Here is a 15,351-nt window from a genome sequence, read left to right on the forward strand (position 1 = left end):
TTGGCAGGAGCAGGGACCGAGCAACGGGAGCTCACCCTGTCGCGGGGATTCGAACCACCGACCTTCTGATCTGCAAGTCCTAGGCTCTGTGGTTTAACCCACAGCGCCACCCACGTCCCACCTAACTTTATACATTGCAATATATACAAAGATAGGGAACCTCGGAGCCAGAGGCACTTTCCTTGCATGTTTTTGCCTGATTGGAATCTGTCCTTGTACTCTGATGATGCCTCCTGCTTGCCTGGATGGAGAACAGAGGGTGGGTGGGTGTGTAGCAACTAGTCTACTGTACAAAAGTAAAATTTCCCTGTGTTGTCTTGCCTTCTTTTGCCTCTGGCTCCGCCCACCACAGGCATGTCACCCTTGGAAAGATTACCCAGAAAGCAATACAGCCCCCTGGCTGTATGAATGTACAGATCATCAGATGGTTATGTCTTTTAATGAACTCTCTAGATATCTACCTCCTACTTTATTATGCTAAAATTGCAAGTGTTTCATGGTCCTTTCCTGCAATTGAGGCCAATTCCTACAGAAACAAAATTGGAAGCTATTTTTACAACTTAATACTTGGCTATTTCCTTACATCTCCATACCGCAGTATGGTTTACTCTGATTTGAGTGGAAGAAGTATCTTTAAAAACATGCTAATAAACTTGGGGTAATACAGAGATTCCATGTTTAAACATGTTCATTTGCATTTTTTTGTTGCTTCAGTCAAAAAGAAGATCTCAGGGATTATCACTGGATGCCGTTTATCACTGCCTGAACAGGACCATCTTATACCAATTCTCGAGACCACACAAAACAGTTCCTCAGCAAGTTGCTCTCCTTGATTCTCTAAGGACACTTACTGTCAATCGAACTCTGATCTTGGGTCCTGGGAATCACGACCAAGAGTTCTTCAGCTGCCTGGCTCATTGCTTGATGAATCTACACGCTGGGAGGTGAGCTCCTCACCAAGTGCACATACACCAGTTTGTTTGGAAAACTGTTTACTCTGTAAAATTGCCAGGTTCATTGTAATTGCCCCCCTCCCTTTTCCTAGTGGACATATTTCTGCAGCTTATAAGCTAGAAACAGTCACACATATTTCCATTTATCTTGCTTGCCAGTGAAGGGGCAACGTACAGGAAATGTAGAAATAAAATTCCAGTCATGCAAGGACACACAATTTAGGTAAAGACAGTTGTAAAATTTCAAGAGAAGTCATAGTACGTTTTTGACGCAGCCTTAGGTCTTACATGACCAAGTGAGCCATCAGTCTTGCCCTCTATCTCACACACGCTTCAGGTGAGGGCGTCTTTATGTTATGATGCTTATGTATTAATTTTGTCCAAATGTTGAAACTCCTGAACAGAAATACATGAAGCAGCCATGGTCATAATTTTCCTCATCTTCCTTCCTTGTCATGTGTAAACTAGGTTAACCTCAAGGGGTGGTGGGAATGTCATGTACTGAGCCCATGGAGATAGATACACATTTTTTTACTTTTCACCTTTTAGGAAGGCCCAGTGCTTTTTTTCTTAAAAAATATTTAGAGGTGTGGCAATCACACAGGGTCCCTGGACATTTCACCGTCTATTGATCCCTGTGCCACCACTTTATTTCTCGCTGCCACCACCCAGGCCCTACCTGGTACAATACTGAGTCCAGTCAGGTTTAAATTGGAACATAAACTTCTGTTTATTTATTTCAGTTTAACAAGCGTGTGGTTTCATAAACAGTATCGGTCAATTACAATCGTAGGGTACCTATCCAGACCTGTAACTTCCGCTACCTGCTCTCATTCACTAAATCACCTCTCAGATATTTACTTGTCTACCTAGCTCCTAACTGTTCCTGACTCAACTTATTTCGCTACACTAACTCAACCTACCCACAGACTCTATCCCAATTCACTCCCTTCAACCAACCACCCAACTCCCAACAAACTCCCCTTTTGCCTCTCCCAGAGCTGGTTTTATAGTCCCTCTGACTCCACCCCCTGGGTTCTGATTGGGTAACTTGTTTAACTAATTCACCTCCAGCACACTCATATGTTAACGTCACAAGAGGTACTCTCATTTTCCTACTCATATTGAAATACTACCCCCTCAATGAGGCCAAACTTAGATTCACAAAATGTTTAGGGGTATGCGTACCCCCAGGAAAAAAGCACTGGGAAGGCCAGTCTAGATAAACATACAGACACACACACACACCTCTGCACTCCTAGCTAATGTAATGGAGACAGATACTGATCTAACTTACTCCTTGAGGCGTTAGCTGTTTTTGTATGTGTTTGGAGGGTGAGTGAGGGGGGGGAGCATTCAAATATGCAGCCCCCCACCTCCTTTAGAAAGTGGTATAGTTAGGAAACTTCATTCATTCATTTATTTGATTTCTTACCCACCCTTCACTGTGAAAGTCAAGAGGATGGCTTATAACAACTTTTTAAAGACAGTATTTAAAACAGTTAAAACAGTTTTTTATGTGATGGAGCCTGTTTGTTTAGGTCAGGCTTCACTCAGGTGGTGGTGAGAAATGGAGACCTCGGGCAGATCTTATGTATACTTTTTGTCCTGCATACAGTGTAACTCCTTCACTTCCATCTAACATTGTTGGATAATATTTGCAGCAGCGTAGATGGGTTTGGCCTGGAAGCAGAAGCCAGGATGACTACTTGGCATGTTATGATCCCTTCTGATGTCGAGCCAGATGGAGTCTACAATCAAGATGTTAGTGAAGGTAATTATGCAGCTGGAGTCCATCCGTCTTAAATGTCAGTTAGTATGTTAGCTAATGTATTCCTCATGTCTTCCCTTAATCTTTCGGCTGTTTCATTTAAGAGTGGGGGTATGAGTTGTTTCCCAAGGAGCTATGAAGAAAAGATTGATGATAAACACTAGAAGAAGCCATTTTGAAGTATAGGCCAAGCCAGGACTAATCAGAGGTTAATTTTGAACAGAGGACCAGTAATACAGATTACAGGCTGCATATCTACCTTAAACAGATCCTGCCCAAACAGCAGTTAGGAATAATTAGGATTAGGTTTAATCCCTCTCACTCAGCAGGACCTGCCTCTCATGGAAAATGGCTAACAATTCAGAACTCGGGAGAAAGCAAGATTTATTACAGATCTGTTTTGCAAATCATTGAAGTAGGTAGTTAAAATGGAGTTAGGATGCTGAAAGAGAAAAATAAGGAAGCCTCCAAATGACTGTCAGCAATTCCAGCATTGTCACAGCACAGACTTTCTACTTCACTGGCAACCCTTCCGTTAAAAATTTCACCAGCATCATTGCTGTTTCGTCCTTGACACTGAAGAATTTGGGAACGCCATTGTATATTGGCTCAAAATGGAGGAAATCTAGTATTTGATACTATGAATCCCAATCAGCACAAGATATTGTGTGACCTTGGGGGTACACAAGGATACACCATACCGGCACCTTATTTTTTCTAGAAGAAAAGCACTGCTTATAAATCCAAATGAATAGACTCAGGTTAATATAAATCATAGGAAAAGCTAACACTAGTTTCATACAGTTTCATCACATTAGGAGTGGGGTGAATATTTAAAAGAGAGAATCCAAAAGTGAATCTCCATTGTCTGGACCAGGCTCAAAATAAACTTGCTGTCCGCCTGCTCCCTGCCAATTCTAAAAGGTTTTTTCCTCATCTACAATTCTATGATTCTGAACAAGGTAGTTTTTTGATTCTAGAATATTCACAAACCCCAGGTGCTTTTCTGAGGCAAGTACAGGTGGTTTGCTCCAAACTTAATTTTAGTCACACATTTGTTTTTTTGAGCTCTCTCTATCTCCCCCCCTCCCTCTCCCTCTCCCTCACTCCCTCATTCTTGTCTCTCATCCATTCTGCAGCTGACAGGTGCCTAGCTTTATCTTAGAGCAATTTGATTTTACCATCTGTTTAAACTGATGCTGTTATTACTTGTTTTTAAGTTGCTGCACTAGCTTGCATGTTGTTGTTGTTGTTGTTGTTTTACTATTTATTAAATTGTACTCTTTGTTTCGTGCTACTCTGTTAGACACCCTAGAGCGATAAATCTATGCTGAAGTTACAGGATATTAATTATCGAAATAAATACCCATTTGTTCACTTTTGTGCCCTCTTCATGCATTTAGGTCGCCAGCTTCTTTTAAAAGCTGTAAATCGTGTGTGGACAGAACTGTTCTACAGCAAGAAACAGGCTTTGGAGGAGGTATTCAAAGTATCTCTCCCCGTCAATGACAGGGGCCATGTGGATATTGCCCTTGTAAAGCCCCTTGTGGAAGAAGCCAGTTTAAAATGTTGGCAAAATCACTTGGGTAAGAGCAGCTGTGCAGATTATTATTGTGTGGTATATAATTCTTTGGCTGCTTAGGCAGATTTAAAACCCCTTAAATGTAGGGAGGAAGATGGGAGCAAAATGACATTGTCCTTGATTCCATCTGATGTTGGATAATTCACTTTCTGTTCTAGCCATCCCAAAGGGCACCACTTCATCCCCTGCTTTTCATCCTAGGGAACAAGGGTTTCCTGTTCATCACCCACAGACAGTGTTACAAATGTGGAATGTGGTCTTTGAGGGCTTTCTAATATAACGATGTAATATCTACCTGTTTAAAAGTATGTAGGATGGGAGTGTGTTTGTGGGAGAATGCTACCATCTAGATTAGCCTGTAGCTTTTCTGGGTATCGTTTTTGGTTTGTAGCAGGGTGGATTTGATTTAAATCACTAATCAGTAAGATTTGATTTAAATCATTTTATTTTTTTTACAGAAAGACTCAATCTTGCTGGTATAATCTTAATACTTACAACCATATGAAGGTTTCATTTTGGAATAATAAATTTTCAGAGTAGTTTTTAGTTATATCAAAAAATACTGATTTGGTTATACTATTATAAATACATAGACAGATAATTATGAAATTGTGGTGAGGTTTAAGAAGTTAACTGTACTTTATTGGAAGGAGAAAAATAATCATTTCCTTAATAACCATTTAAACAATTTATTTAACTAAAACAATAACATTATAGCATATGTATCCATGTTTGTTAACTGATGTGGTTAATTTTATTTATTTATTTTTTAAATTAGACTGAGTTTTAGCAGACATGAAAAACTTAAAACAAATCCTTATTTCCTGATGAATAGCCTTTGGACTATAATGTAACTTAAATAGAAGACTATATTTAGAAAGATTTTTCCTCTGAAAACATTTTATTTTAAAAATCCAATTTAATTTTTTTAAAAATCTGATTTAAATTAAAAAACAACTGATTTCTTTAATTATTATTTTTTAATCATTGATTTTTATCCACCCTGGTTTGTAGATGTGCTAGTAGGGTCCAGTAAATACACCTTGAAAACCCCTAACTCTTCTTGGCATTCTAGCTCATGAAAAGAAAAGCATCAGCAGAGGAGAAGCCTTGGCTCCGACTACCCAGTCCAAGCTCTCCCGGGTCAGCAGTGGATTCGGTCTTTCCAAGCTAACAGGATCGAGAAGAAACCGAAAAGAAAGCGGTCTTAACAAACATAATCTATCCACGCAGGTATTGCATAGCATTTAAAGACAAACAGATAAACCAAAGGAAAAAAATAGTCATTCCTTATATGTACAGTATAACAAATTGATTGATGATTTAGCCTGTCTTAATAAATCCCCCCTTCACTATATTCTGTTACTTAGATTTTAAACTGCCTGAATGTTAAGTACTGTGGCCTTAATCCACCATAGCAGTTTCAAGTAGATGAGACCGTTGAAATACTTTGCTAGATTAGAGGTATTGTTTTATTGTAAAAATTGCAGCATAACTACTATCTACCATAATTCCATACGTAATCCACACTACTTAAAGTTTTCAGCGTTATTTTATATGTAAGTTGTTTTAAGGACGAGCTCTTTTCTGCACACATTAATATATTCATTATTTTGCTGTTAGGAGATCTCTCAGTGGATGTTTACTCACATAGCAGTGGTTCGAGACTTGGTAGATATGCAGTATAAAGAATACCAAGAGGTAAATGAGAGCAGTAATCAAACCAAATGCTTTTATCAAATCTGCATGAGCGTTGTATTTAACAGTGGTTTCTTTATTTTGTTTCTTTTTATTTATAAAAAAATCTTTTGTTTTGCTTTTCTGTTTTAAATTTGTAAGTCCCAAAGTGGTTTGTGATATACATAAAGCAGCCAAAGTAAAACATAACAACTATAACATTTTGACATAGTCATGCAATTTAAACTATACCATCCAGAACCAAAGAAGAACTTGGTATCAATAGTCAGGAAATGCCAGAATAGAAAGATCTTTTCCTGTCTGCAAAAATGCCACATTGTCTATTTTCTCCAGGTCTCCCTGGGGAGCTCATTCCACAAATGGGGCATCACAATGAAAAAGGCCTTATTCAAACTTTTCAGTACAATCAGAAGATCCCCACCCATAGATAGTTCTCACTAAGAAACATACACCATGCAGAGATAAGATAATGACCATATCCTTTTGATAGGAGATTTCAGTATTTTCAGAATCTGTTGAAATTGTCATGTAATTCATGAATCTACCCTAAGACTGTGTTCCTTAGCATCATAGATGGAATATGAATAAGGCTAGTCCTTCTCAACCAGCCATCTCCTAAATTAAAGAGAGTTCTTTATGCTGCTGCCCTTCAACTGGAGAGAAGGCCCTGTCAGCAGTTAAGAGGGGAGCACCCATAACTCAGTGGTATATATGCTTTGCATGAAGATGTCTCAGATAAAATCCCTGGCATCTCCAGTTAGGTAGCAAGTCATAGGAGAGAATTCTTTCAGAAACTCTTCTTAAGAGTGGACTGTACTGGGATAAAGCAGCTTCATATGTTTATAGAAGGATTTGTGGTGCTGGCAGCCTAGGAGCAGTGCTAGAGCTGCTTAAGGAACAGGTACAGATTTAAGTACAAGTACACCCTTTTTATACACAACACACTTTATAATTATGTAATTATGAACTATGTAAATAACAAATCCCATGCAAGGACAGTTCACAACTTGAGTTTCTAAGCTCTGAAATTGAGGAAAACAGCATGAATATCCAACTTTGCACCTTGAACCTTTTAAAAGAGTTTGTTTTATTTTCATTTATTAAATTTGTATACCATCCTTCCGAGGATCACAGGGCAGTTTAAATTGCCTTGGGATTCTTTGCTGCCGTTCCTCATGAGAATGTATGTCAGTTAGAATCACGTTACAAGGGAGCTTACTTGATTCTGCATGCCATTTATGACACGTGATTTTGCACACCATGGCAGTTAACCTGTAGTGTCCCTTCCAGCGTCAGCAGAATGCGTTGAAGTATGTGACAGAAGAGTGGTCTCAGATTGAATACGAGTTGTTACGGGAGAGAGGACTGTGGGGCCCTCCTATTGGCTCTCACCTGGACAAGTGGATGCTGGAGATGACAGAAGGTCCCTGTCGAATGAGGAAGAAGATGGTTCGAAATGACATGTTTTATATTCAGTATCCTTACATGCCGGATACTGAACATGAGACAAATATGCTGGTAAGTGCAGTTACAGGACGGCAGTAGCTTTTAGCTGTAGCAATGCATTGGCTTATTTCTTGCATCATTGCCAAGAATGTCCATCGCCGATTGGATAATGTGTTTCTGGTGGTGCTCAGCTATGGGTTTATGGATGGACATTGATTCCCCTTCAAGTGCATATCAGCAAATATTTGCACTAGCTCCCTGAACCATGCAGCCATGGCCGTTGTTTTTTGCAGCCTCTAGATTCTTGTTGATTAATTTTCCAGTTGGAGGATAGCAGAAGTAAAGTGGGCTGTGGCTTCGCTCTGCCCTAACAGGAAGGCCAGACTATACCACCTACAATGTACCAAGCCAGGTACAGCCCACCTACCATGTATTGTGACCTACCAGGTGCTTCATAGCTCCCTTGTATTTGCAGTCCTAGACAGGTAGCAAAAACATGAGGTTAATTGAGTCCCTGGTGGGCTGTCCTACATGGATGATGGGCTGCATTGAGCTTGGGGGGGTTGTACAGGCCTGTGCAAGTCTGTTCAAAGATACCTGGGAAGTTAGAAAAATGTAAATGCATTGTCAGGTAGGTGTGACTTGTACAAATGTGATGCTGCTGTTGAGGTGCATCTCTTAACAGTGTTCAGAACTCCCATTGTTCTGGGCGCATTTTGCAGCAGGGAATTTCATTAGCGCAAGCAGTTTCTGAGCTCTGGGTGCAGTACTGTGCCTAAGATTTCAGATTAAAACTGCAGAGTGGAAGGAAAAGAGGACCTTTTTCAGCCTCCCTACTTCCAGCTACTCTCTGAAGACTGGTGAAGAGACCCTCTTAAGAATATTAGGGAGGTGGGCAGGGGAAGGACTAGACCATGTGAAAAATGAACATAATATTTTAGCTGCAGTTCATTTTCAGCTTTGTATTCTTGTTATTAAAAAACGCACCTAGACATTCCATTGTTGCGCCCATAACCTAGGTTTAGGGTGCCATTTATCTCCTAGCTTTCATATCTCAGTTTCTCACACTGTCTCTTCATAGTCCATCATATTTGAAGATTGAGTTTGTAGGCAAGTGCAGAATCAAAGCAGCAGTGTGAGATTTTAATCTGATCCACTGATAATCAACAATATTTTAATTGAATTTTAATTGAATTGCTAAAATGTTGCGTATGCCTCCCGTGCAAGAACTTTGTGATTAAATTGAGCTTTACCTTGTGCTAGTTTTAGCAAATTTTAAGGTTCGAGCTTCTATGTTGTTATTTTTCCTGCTTTGCATTTCCTGGTGTGGAGAAAATTAGAAGTTCAGTCATTACCTTTTTGCCCACTAATGCTCTGACAGTTTTAGTCGCATCATGCATTCTTCCTCAACATGATATTTCCCCTGATGTTTCTATACTTAATACCCTATTTTCAGTCTGACTTCTCAAGTAAGCCTCCTGAGACATCTGACGATACCATTCCTCAAAAGGTAAAGAGAGAAAACTCTCCACGGGTGGCAAAACAGATAGAAACCTCTCTGTGCATGTTAGGCAACCTTAACAAGGCTTCTCTGGTTGGCTTTCAACGTGCTTCCTCAGTAACTCTGTCGTAGGGTTAATGATATACTAAGAGGATGTGGCTGTGTTCTCTTCAGTCTTCACCTAATACAATGTCTATGTAGCTCTTTCTGTCTGTGTTGCACACTAACAAGCTGTGATGGGCTGTGCTGTCACTATTCTCACTGTATAAACATGTACCAGCTCGAAATTAGAACTAATGGACTATGATGTGTTTAGTGATGGGCAGTTTGGACATTCATGCACTTAGCCTAATCAGTATTTCAGGGCTGGCATAATGTTTTTGCACTGTTAAGACAATCTCACCTGTTCAGGGCACTGTGCTGGCAAAGCAGTTGACTCACCTTGACCCATACCTGTATTTGGGACCATTAATTGCTGCTTTCTGCCCCCTTGTTAACATAAACATTTTCTATGTGCTTCTAATGAGGAACATGGGATGTACGTCCTGGAATCCATCCCTTTCTGTTCATGAACAACTATCCTGCATTCCACTGATATTTAATTCTCAAAATACATTGCGAAGAAAGCTCCAACATTATATTGCCTTTGCAAATAGTCCTATCTAGGTCACACAAAAAATAGAGATCAAAACATTTTTAAAAATTTGCTCATCACTAAGTACAATATGCCTTCACTCATTTTGAATTACTTGTCAAACCAACATTTTGGAAGGTGATGCATTAATATATATTTTGGCTCTTGGTGGACTTGCTAAAAACGTGTCTGTTCTCTAGGTAGCTTATCTCTTATGTCCACAGGACTAGGTTAACAAATCTTTATCATATAAATGAATGTTCTTTTAAAAAACCTCAAGCATAATTGGAGATTTTAGGGAGCATCTAGAGAAGAACTTTGGCTGAAATCTTAATCTTTTCCAATAGGCTTCAGAATGAAGTGCAGTGTTTATTACCTTCCTAACCTTTTACAGGGGGTTTGCGATCTACATGTTAAGTGTATTATTAACTAATTAATTCCAGGCATAAGTATTTGGACTTGAATACAACCATCAGTCTACATTATTAACATAGTTTTCTCTTTGTCCCCTGAATTTTCTTCAGAGAGTTTGGGGACAACTTTGGGAGTCATGCGAGGGGAGGAGAATTTCCATTACACAAGCACAAATAAGACAACTTCATTGGATGTGACCTAGTATACTAATGTGTACATCATACACCTGTGGGAGGGAGCCTCCATCCCACGATCCTAATTTGGCCCACCAGACCTCTGAATTTGGCCCATGAGGCTTTTTGCGCAAACCACATCCACCTGTCAGTCACTTGACATCACGTGACCTCAGGTGTGGAGCTCTCTTATCTCCAATCTGAGCTTATTTTTATCTTCGTTCTGTCACATGCTTTGCCCCTTGTGCCTCTGCCTGCTCTTAGACAGGAAAAGGCATCAGGCAGAGGCTTACCTTCAGTCTTAGTGCTGTGCTCCCAAGCTCTGAGATTGGAGATAAGAAAAATGCGGCTTGTTCTTTGACAGTAAAAGGCAGCATTTCCACCCACCCAAAAGAGTCTCCCTTTGCATTCCCAATTTGAATTCAAGGAATGAGAATGAGAATTTATTAGTTTCAGTCACAGACCAGTTCCAGCTCACATACAGTATCAGGGAAGTCATAAAACACGATAGGGATACATTTGAATTTGCCTTTGGGTATAACAGGGGCAATACAGATATAGCAGCAGTAAAAAATATATAAGATAAATCTTAATCACTAAAATATAACCTAAAATTGTCATTTAAGGCCTTGGTCATTATGGTAGCACAGCTTGTTCCCTAAGTTTTGTGGCAGTCGCACAGAATTTGGCCACCCTTAGCATGATCTCTGGATCCTTGTCCTCTACCAGGGATTTTAGACGTTGAAGTTCGGACCCATGTGGAGATTTATGTATAGGAGGGATGATAAATGCCAAGCGTATATCCCCATAGAAATGACAGCGGAACAAGGCACGAGAGACAGTTTCTACCTCCATCAAGCTGCAGGGGCAGACTCGTTCCGCGTATGGTTTACCCTCAAATCTGCCCTGTAATAAGGCAGGTGGCAGCCCGTTGAATCTAGTGAGGGTAAACAACTGTCAGTATTTAGGTATTTGTAATTTTGGCAGATATTTTGCTGAGGTGAACCTTCTCCCATTATCTTTTATTGCTGGGTGTTTATTCATCTCACTCACGTGACACTGCAGTTCCACATCCCAAATTCGTTGGTGGATTATTGCTCTAGCTTTCTCATAACCTACAGCTACCAAGGCTTGTGGGGTAACCCCAAGCCTTTTAGCTTTTTGTGCAGTGTAGTTTTCCATTTGGATTCGTAGGAATCCAGTAGGGTTACCAGAGCCAAGCCGAGAGGGGGGGGGGAAACAAGTTTTAGCCAATAATGGACCTTCAGGGTCCGTATCCAAGCGCTGACAGGCATTTGCCTGAACTCAAATGAAGAGCAAGCGCAGCAAAGGAAAAACATAAAATTGACATGCTGGGGCTAATGCACCAACCTTATCAAAATGACCCACAGAGGGTGAGCCCGGCCCTCTGCCTGATCCACTTCTCTGTATTACCCATTATTGCTACTAAAATAAATGGAGGTTTGAGTCGATTCGCCCTACCCAGTTGGCATGTTAGTAACACTTGTTGCTTGGATCTCTGTAGAATTTGGCATGGGGTGATGTGATTTTTATGAATGCTGCCTCACTTGCAGTTCTTCACCACGCTAGCGTAAAGATGATAAACGCTGGTTACTCAACAGTTGTGGGGTGGTAAGTGCTCTGAGCCCACGGAGAAGCAGTCGCACCACTGTTCTCTGCAGAAAGAAACTCCACAGATGTATTTCCCTAGTAATGAGAATGAAGAGAAGTGGACTAAAATAGAACATTATAGCATTCCAGAAAACATTCCTTCTTCTTTGATAAACTCTGAAGTTCCTGTAAAACATGATTGGAGCTTTGGCAAAAATGCAAAATCCTCCCCTCCCCCCCCCCAAAAAAATCCACTTTTACCATTCCACTCAACATTTAGTTTTGGTCATGAGACCTTGGCCATTAGGGAGCATGCAGCTGTGTTTGATTGCAGCCCAACAAATAGAAAAAGAAACATAGCATGTATATTGTGTGAGCTAACACCAAACAGCACTTTGGTTCTTGAGCACCACATCCGTATGAACAAATTACGATAGCTTTCCTGCCTCCCCCATTCTCTGTGGCATAATCATAACATCGTAGAATTGTAATATCATAATTAAAGTAATAGTGTAGGAGATAATAATAGGTCTAAATTAATCCCAGTCAGTTTCTCTACATCCTTGCACTTTGGTTAACATTTCAGTGTTTAAAGAAAATACCTGAATTGGCTGGGTGCAATATTGGAAATGATGAGATGCCAGTTCTTTTGTGATGATTCACAAAGCACCGAACACATTTTGCTAACTTTTACGTTCATCGAGCAGCATTTAATTTTTGATCATCTTTCCAGCAATAATGGGTTCATTCCAAATCTAGCTGATTTGCCTATTGGAAAGTTAATCAGTTTACAGTTGGCTGCCTCCAGCTACAACACTTAGCAGGTTCTGAACATAGATTTATATTTAGGGTATGTTTGAGTTGGTTTTGCCAAATGTTTTTATTCTGTTGTTGTTTAAAGAAACCTGCGCGCTACCGAAGAGCTATAAGCTATGACAGCAAAGAATACTACATGCGCCTGGCTTCTGGAAACCCTGCTGTCTTTCAAGACACTGTCGAAGAGAGCTCTGAAGGAGAAACTGCTCAGCAGGAGCCAGAACACGGGGAAGATACTATTGCAAGAGTTAAAGGTGGGTGTTTTTGCACATATCTCTGTAGGCATAGGCATGCTTGACAAGTTGAAGTTATTTATGCTGTACAGTGGTACCTCGGGTTACATACACTTCAGGTTACATACGCTTAGGTTACAGACCCCGCTAACCCAGAAATATTACCTCGGGTTAAGAACTTTGCTTCAGAATGAGAACAGAAATCGTGCTCCAGTGGTGCGGCGGCAGCAGGAGGCCCCATTAGCTAAAGTGGTGCTTCAGGTTAAGAACAGTTTCAGGTTAAGAACAGACCTCCGGAACGAATTAAGTACTTAACCCGAGGTACCACTGTATTTTCCAATAGGGAAGTATGCACAAGTATCAAGCTGTTCTTGAGTGTGATGGCAGACATTCACAATTTTTACATTCATAGGTTATTTAGGACAAGGCAGAAGTCTTCAGCAGACCCGACTTCTGCTGATATGTGAATTGTGACCATTGTAATACTTTAGTGGCCTCCCTAAATGTGTGAATCACCCCAAAGATGCTAAAACTATTGCTTAAGAAAGATTCGAATCTGTCTTGTCTAGTAGTCCTTCCCTATCAGTAGGGAATTGGTCAACTTCCAGTCACTTTTGCATCTAGAATTCTTTGTTGTTGTAGGAAAAAAGATGCATAAAATTGCATTTAAATGTTTTAATTTTTTTTTAATATAATTCCTGCAAAACATGCATTTTAAAACATATTTTGATAGTTTAGTGTGCTGAGAATTGTATTGCAGCATTCAGAGGAATGCAAAACCTGAGGACACTTAAGTTCTGTTAGTGTATTTAGTCGAAGAGGTCAGTTCATATTGACCAGGTCACTTCACATTGGAATTTGTAAAGATCTGATTCACTAATTATCCCTATGTATCAGCGCAGTGTGTTTGTAAAAGTGGGCATGGCTCCTTTGATTTCCCATTCCCCTTGACTACATAGCATGTGAACAGCCTGTATGACCTAAACTTGCATTAAGATTCTCAGTCCCCCCTCTGGGAGCTTGGGGGGTTATCCCGTTTTAGCCCCACAACAAACAATGAGAGTTGTGTGACTTATCTGAGATCACCCATTGACCTTCATGCCTGAGCAAGGACCGTTATCCATTGACTGCCCTTGGCCTGCAAGTTCTCAGACTCAGCTGGTCCTGCATAAATTCTACCAGTTTTTAGCTGTGGGATTTGGGGTGGGCTTTGAACCTTAAGTAGAGTGAAACAGTTCTTTACTGGCAGAGACTTGTTAATATGCAGCCCTGCTCACGTACCACACAAAGTTCAGTGACTTACAGACAAATGTGCTGCTGGTTTGATTGCTTCATGCAGGTCTTGTTAAACCGCCACTGAAGAGATCTCGTTCCGCACCTGATGGTGGTGATGAGGAGAATCAGGAGCAGCTGCAGGATCAAATAGCTGAGAGCAGCTCTATAGATGAAGAGGAGAAAACCGATAACACAACTTTGCTTCGATTGCTCGAAGAAGGGGAGAAGGTATAAGCCAGCATTTAATGCTCTTTTTGGTCTCTCAGTTACTGAACCTAGTGAGCTGTTGTGCGGAGGCTTCTCGAACATATTGTGCCTCTAGTCTCCAAAGCAGTTCATCCATCATTCAAAATGAACCTGGCATAGAGGGGTTGTGGAGTACGCGTGTGTGATATCTCACAAAATGTCATGCATTGTATCCAACTAAGTTGTCTCGTTCACACAAGGACTTCCAACTTACGCAGTGGAATTCCCTCTCCTCTTGTCTTCTATCCTTGCCCAGTGTCCCCCCCCCAAAAAAAAAATCAGTTCTGAAGAGGGGAACCCTGAAAACAGATGGGGGGGAAGGGGAGGAGAGAGGGGAAGTTCCATTACGCAAGTGGAAGTCCTTGCATGAACATGCTGACCTGTTGGATACAACCCGCAGTTTCCTAACTCAAACGCAGAATTGTTAATTACATGGTGACAGAGCCCCTCTGTAGATTTAACCTTCAGTTAAGCTCTTTTTCTTTTTATACCTTTGATATAAGAATGATTCTTTTTTTCACCTGGCAAACACTTTTAAATTGGAACTCAGCCTTAAAATTCAGTGAATTACTAGAGTACCTTTGTTCCTTAAGTTTGCATGAGCACGTTTAATTGTGGTTGGGAAACAGTTTTTATGAAACATTGACATAATAGGTTCTGAAGTGCTGTTGAGAATGCTCATAATAATAGGCTTACCTTGGAAAATGTCTGTTGCTTTCAGTGATGAGTGTCCTCATTTAATAATAATAATAATAATAATAATAATAATAATAATAATAATAATAATAATAAAAATTTTATTTATATCCCGCCCTCTCCAGCCGAAGCCGGGCTCAGGGCGGCTAACAACACTAAAATAGTGCAACATTATAAAAACATCATAAGAATTAATTAAAATCAAAATTGATGGCAACCATAAACTAAAGTATTGTAAAGATTGCCAAAGGAGGGAGTCAGGCTGCGCCCTGACCAAAGGCCTGGTGGAACAGCTCTATCTT

The 15,351-nt window shown here is 40.3% G+C and overlaps 1 protein-coding gene across 2 annotated transcripts in view; it reads left to right on the plus strand.

Moving 5' to 3' along the window:
• WDFY3 (WD repeat and FYVE domain containing 3) overlaps nucleotides 1–15,351 on the plus strand; it is a 132,884-nt gene that overhangs the window by 89,517 nt on the left and 28,016 nt on the right. For both annotated transcript variants that reach the window (XM_081206864.1, XM_081206863.1), the window contains exons 37-45: nucleotides 715–944; nucleotides 2,618–2,727; nucleotides 4,128–4,310; nucleotides 5,382–5,539; nucleotides 5,930–6,007; nucleotides 7,295–7,522; nucleotides 8,907–8,960; nucleotides 12,685–12,853; nucleotides 14,172–14,335. In XM_081206864.1, coding sequence (XP_081062990.1) covers nucleotides 715–944; nucleotides 2,618–2,727; nucleotides 4,128–4,310; nucleotides 5,382–5,539; nucleotides 5,930–6,007; nucleotides 7,295–7,522; nucleotides 8,907–8,960; nucleotides 12,685–12,853; nucleotides 14,172–14,335 — 1,374 coding nt within the window. The remainder of the gene's footprint in view (nucleotides 1–714; nucleotides 945–2,617; nucleotides 2,728–4,127; nucleotides 4,311–5,381; nucleotides 5,540–5,929; nucleotides 6,008–7,294; nucleotides 7,523–8,906; nucleotides 8,961–12,684; nucleotides 12,854–14,171; nucleotides 14,336–15,351) is intronic.

The sequence above is a fragment of the Podarcis bocagei genome (genome assembly GCF_964188305.1).
Source record: "Podarcis bocagei genome assembly, chromosome: 9".
NCBI lineage: Eukaryota > Metazoa > Chordata > Lepidosauria > Squamata > Lacertidae > Podarcis > Podarcis bocagei.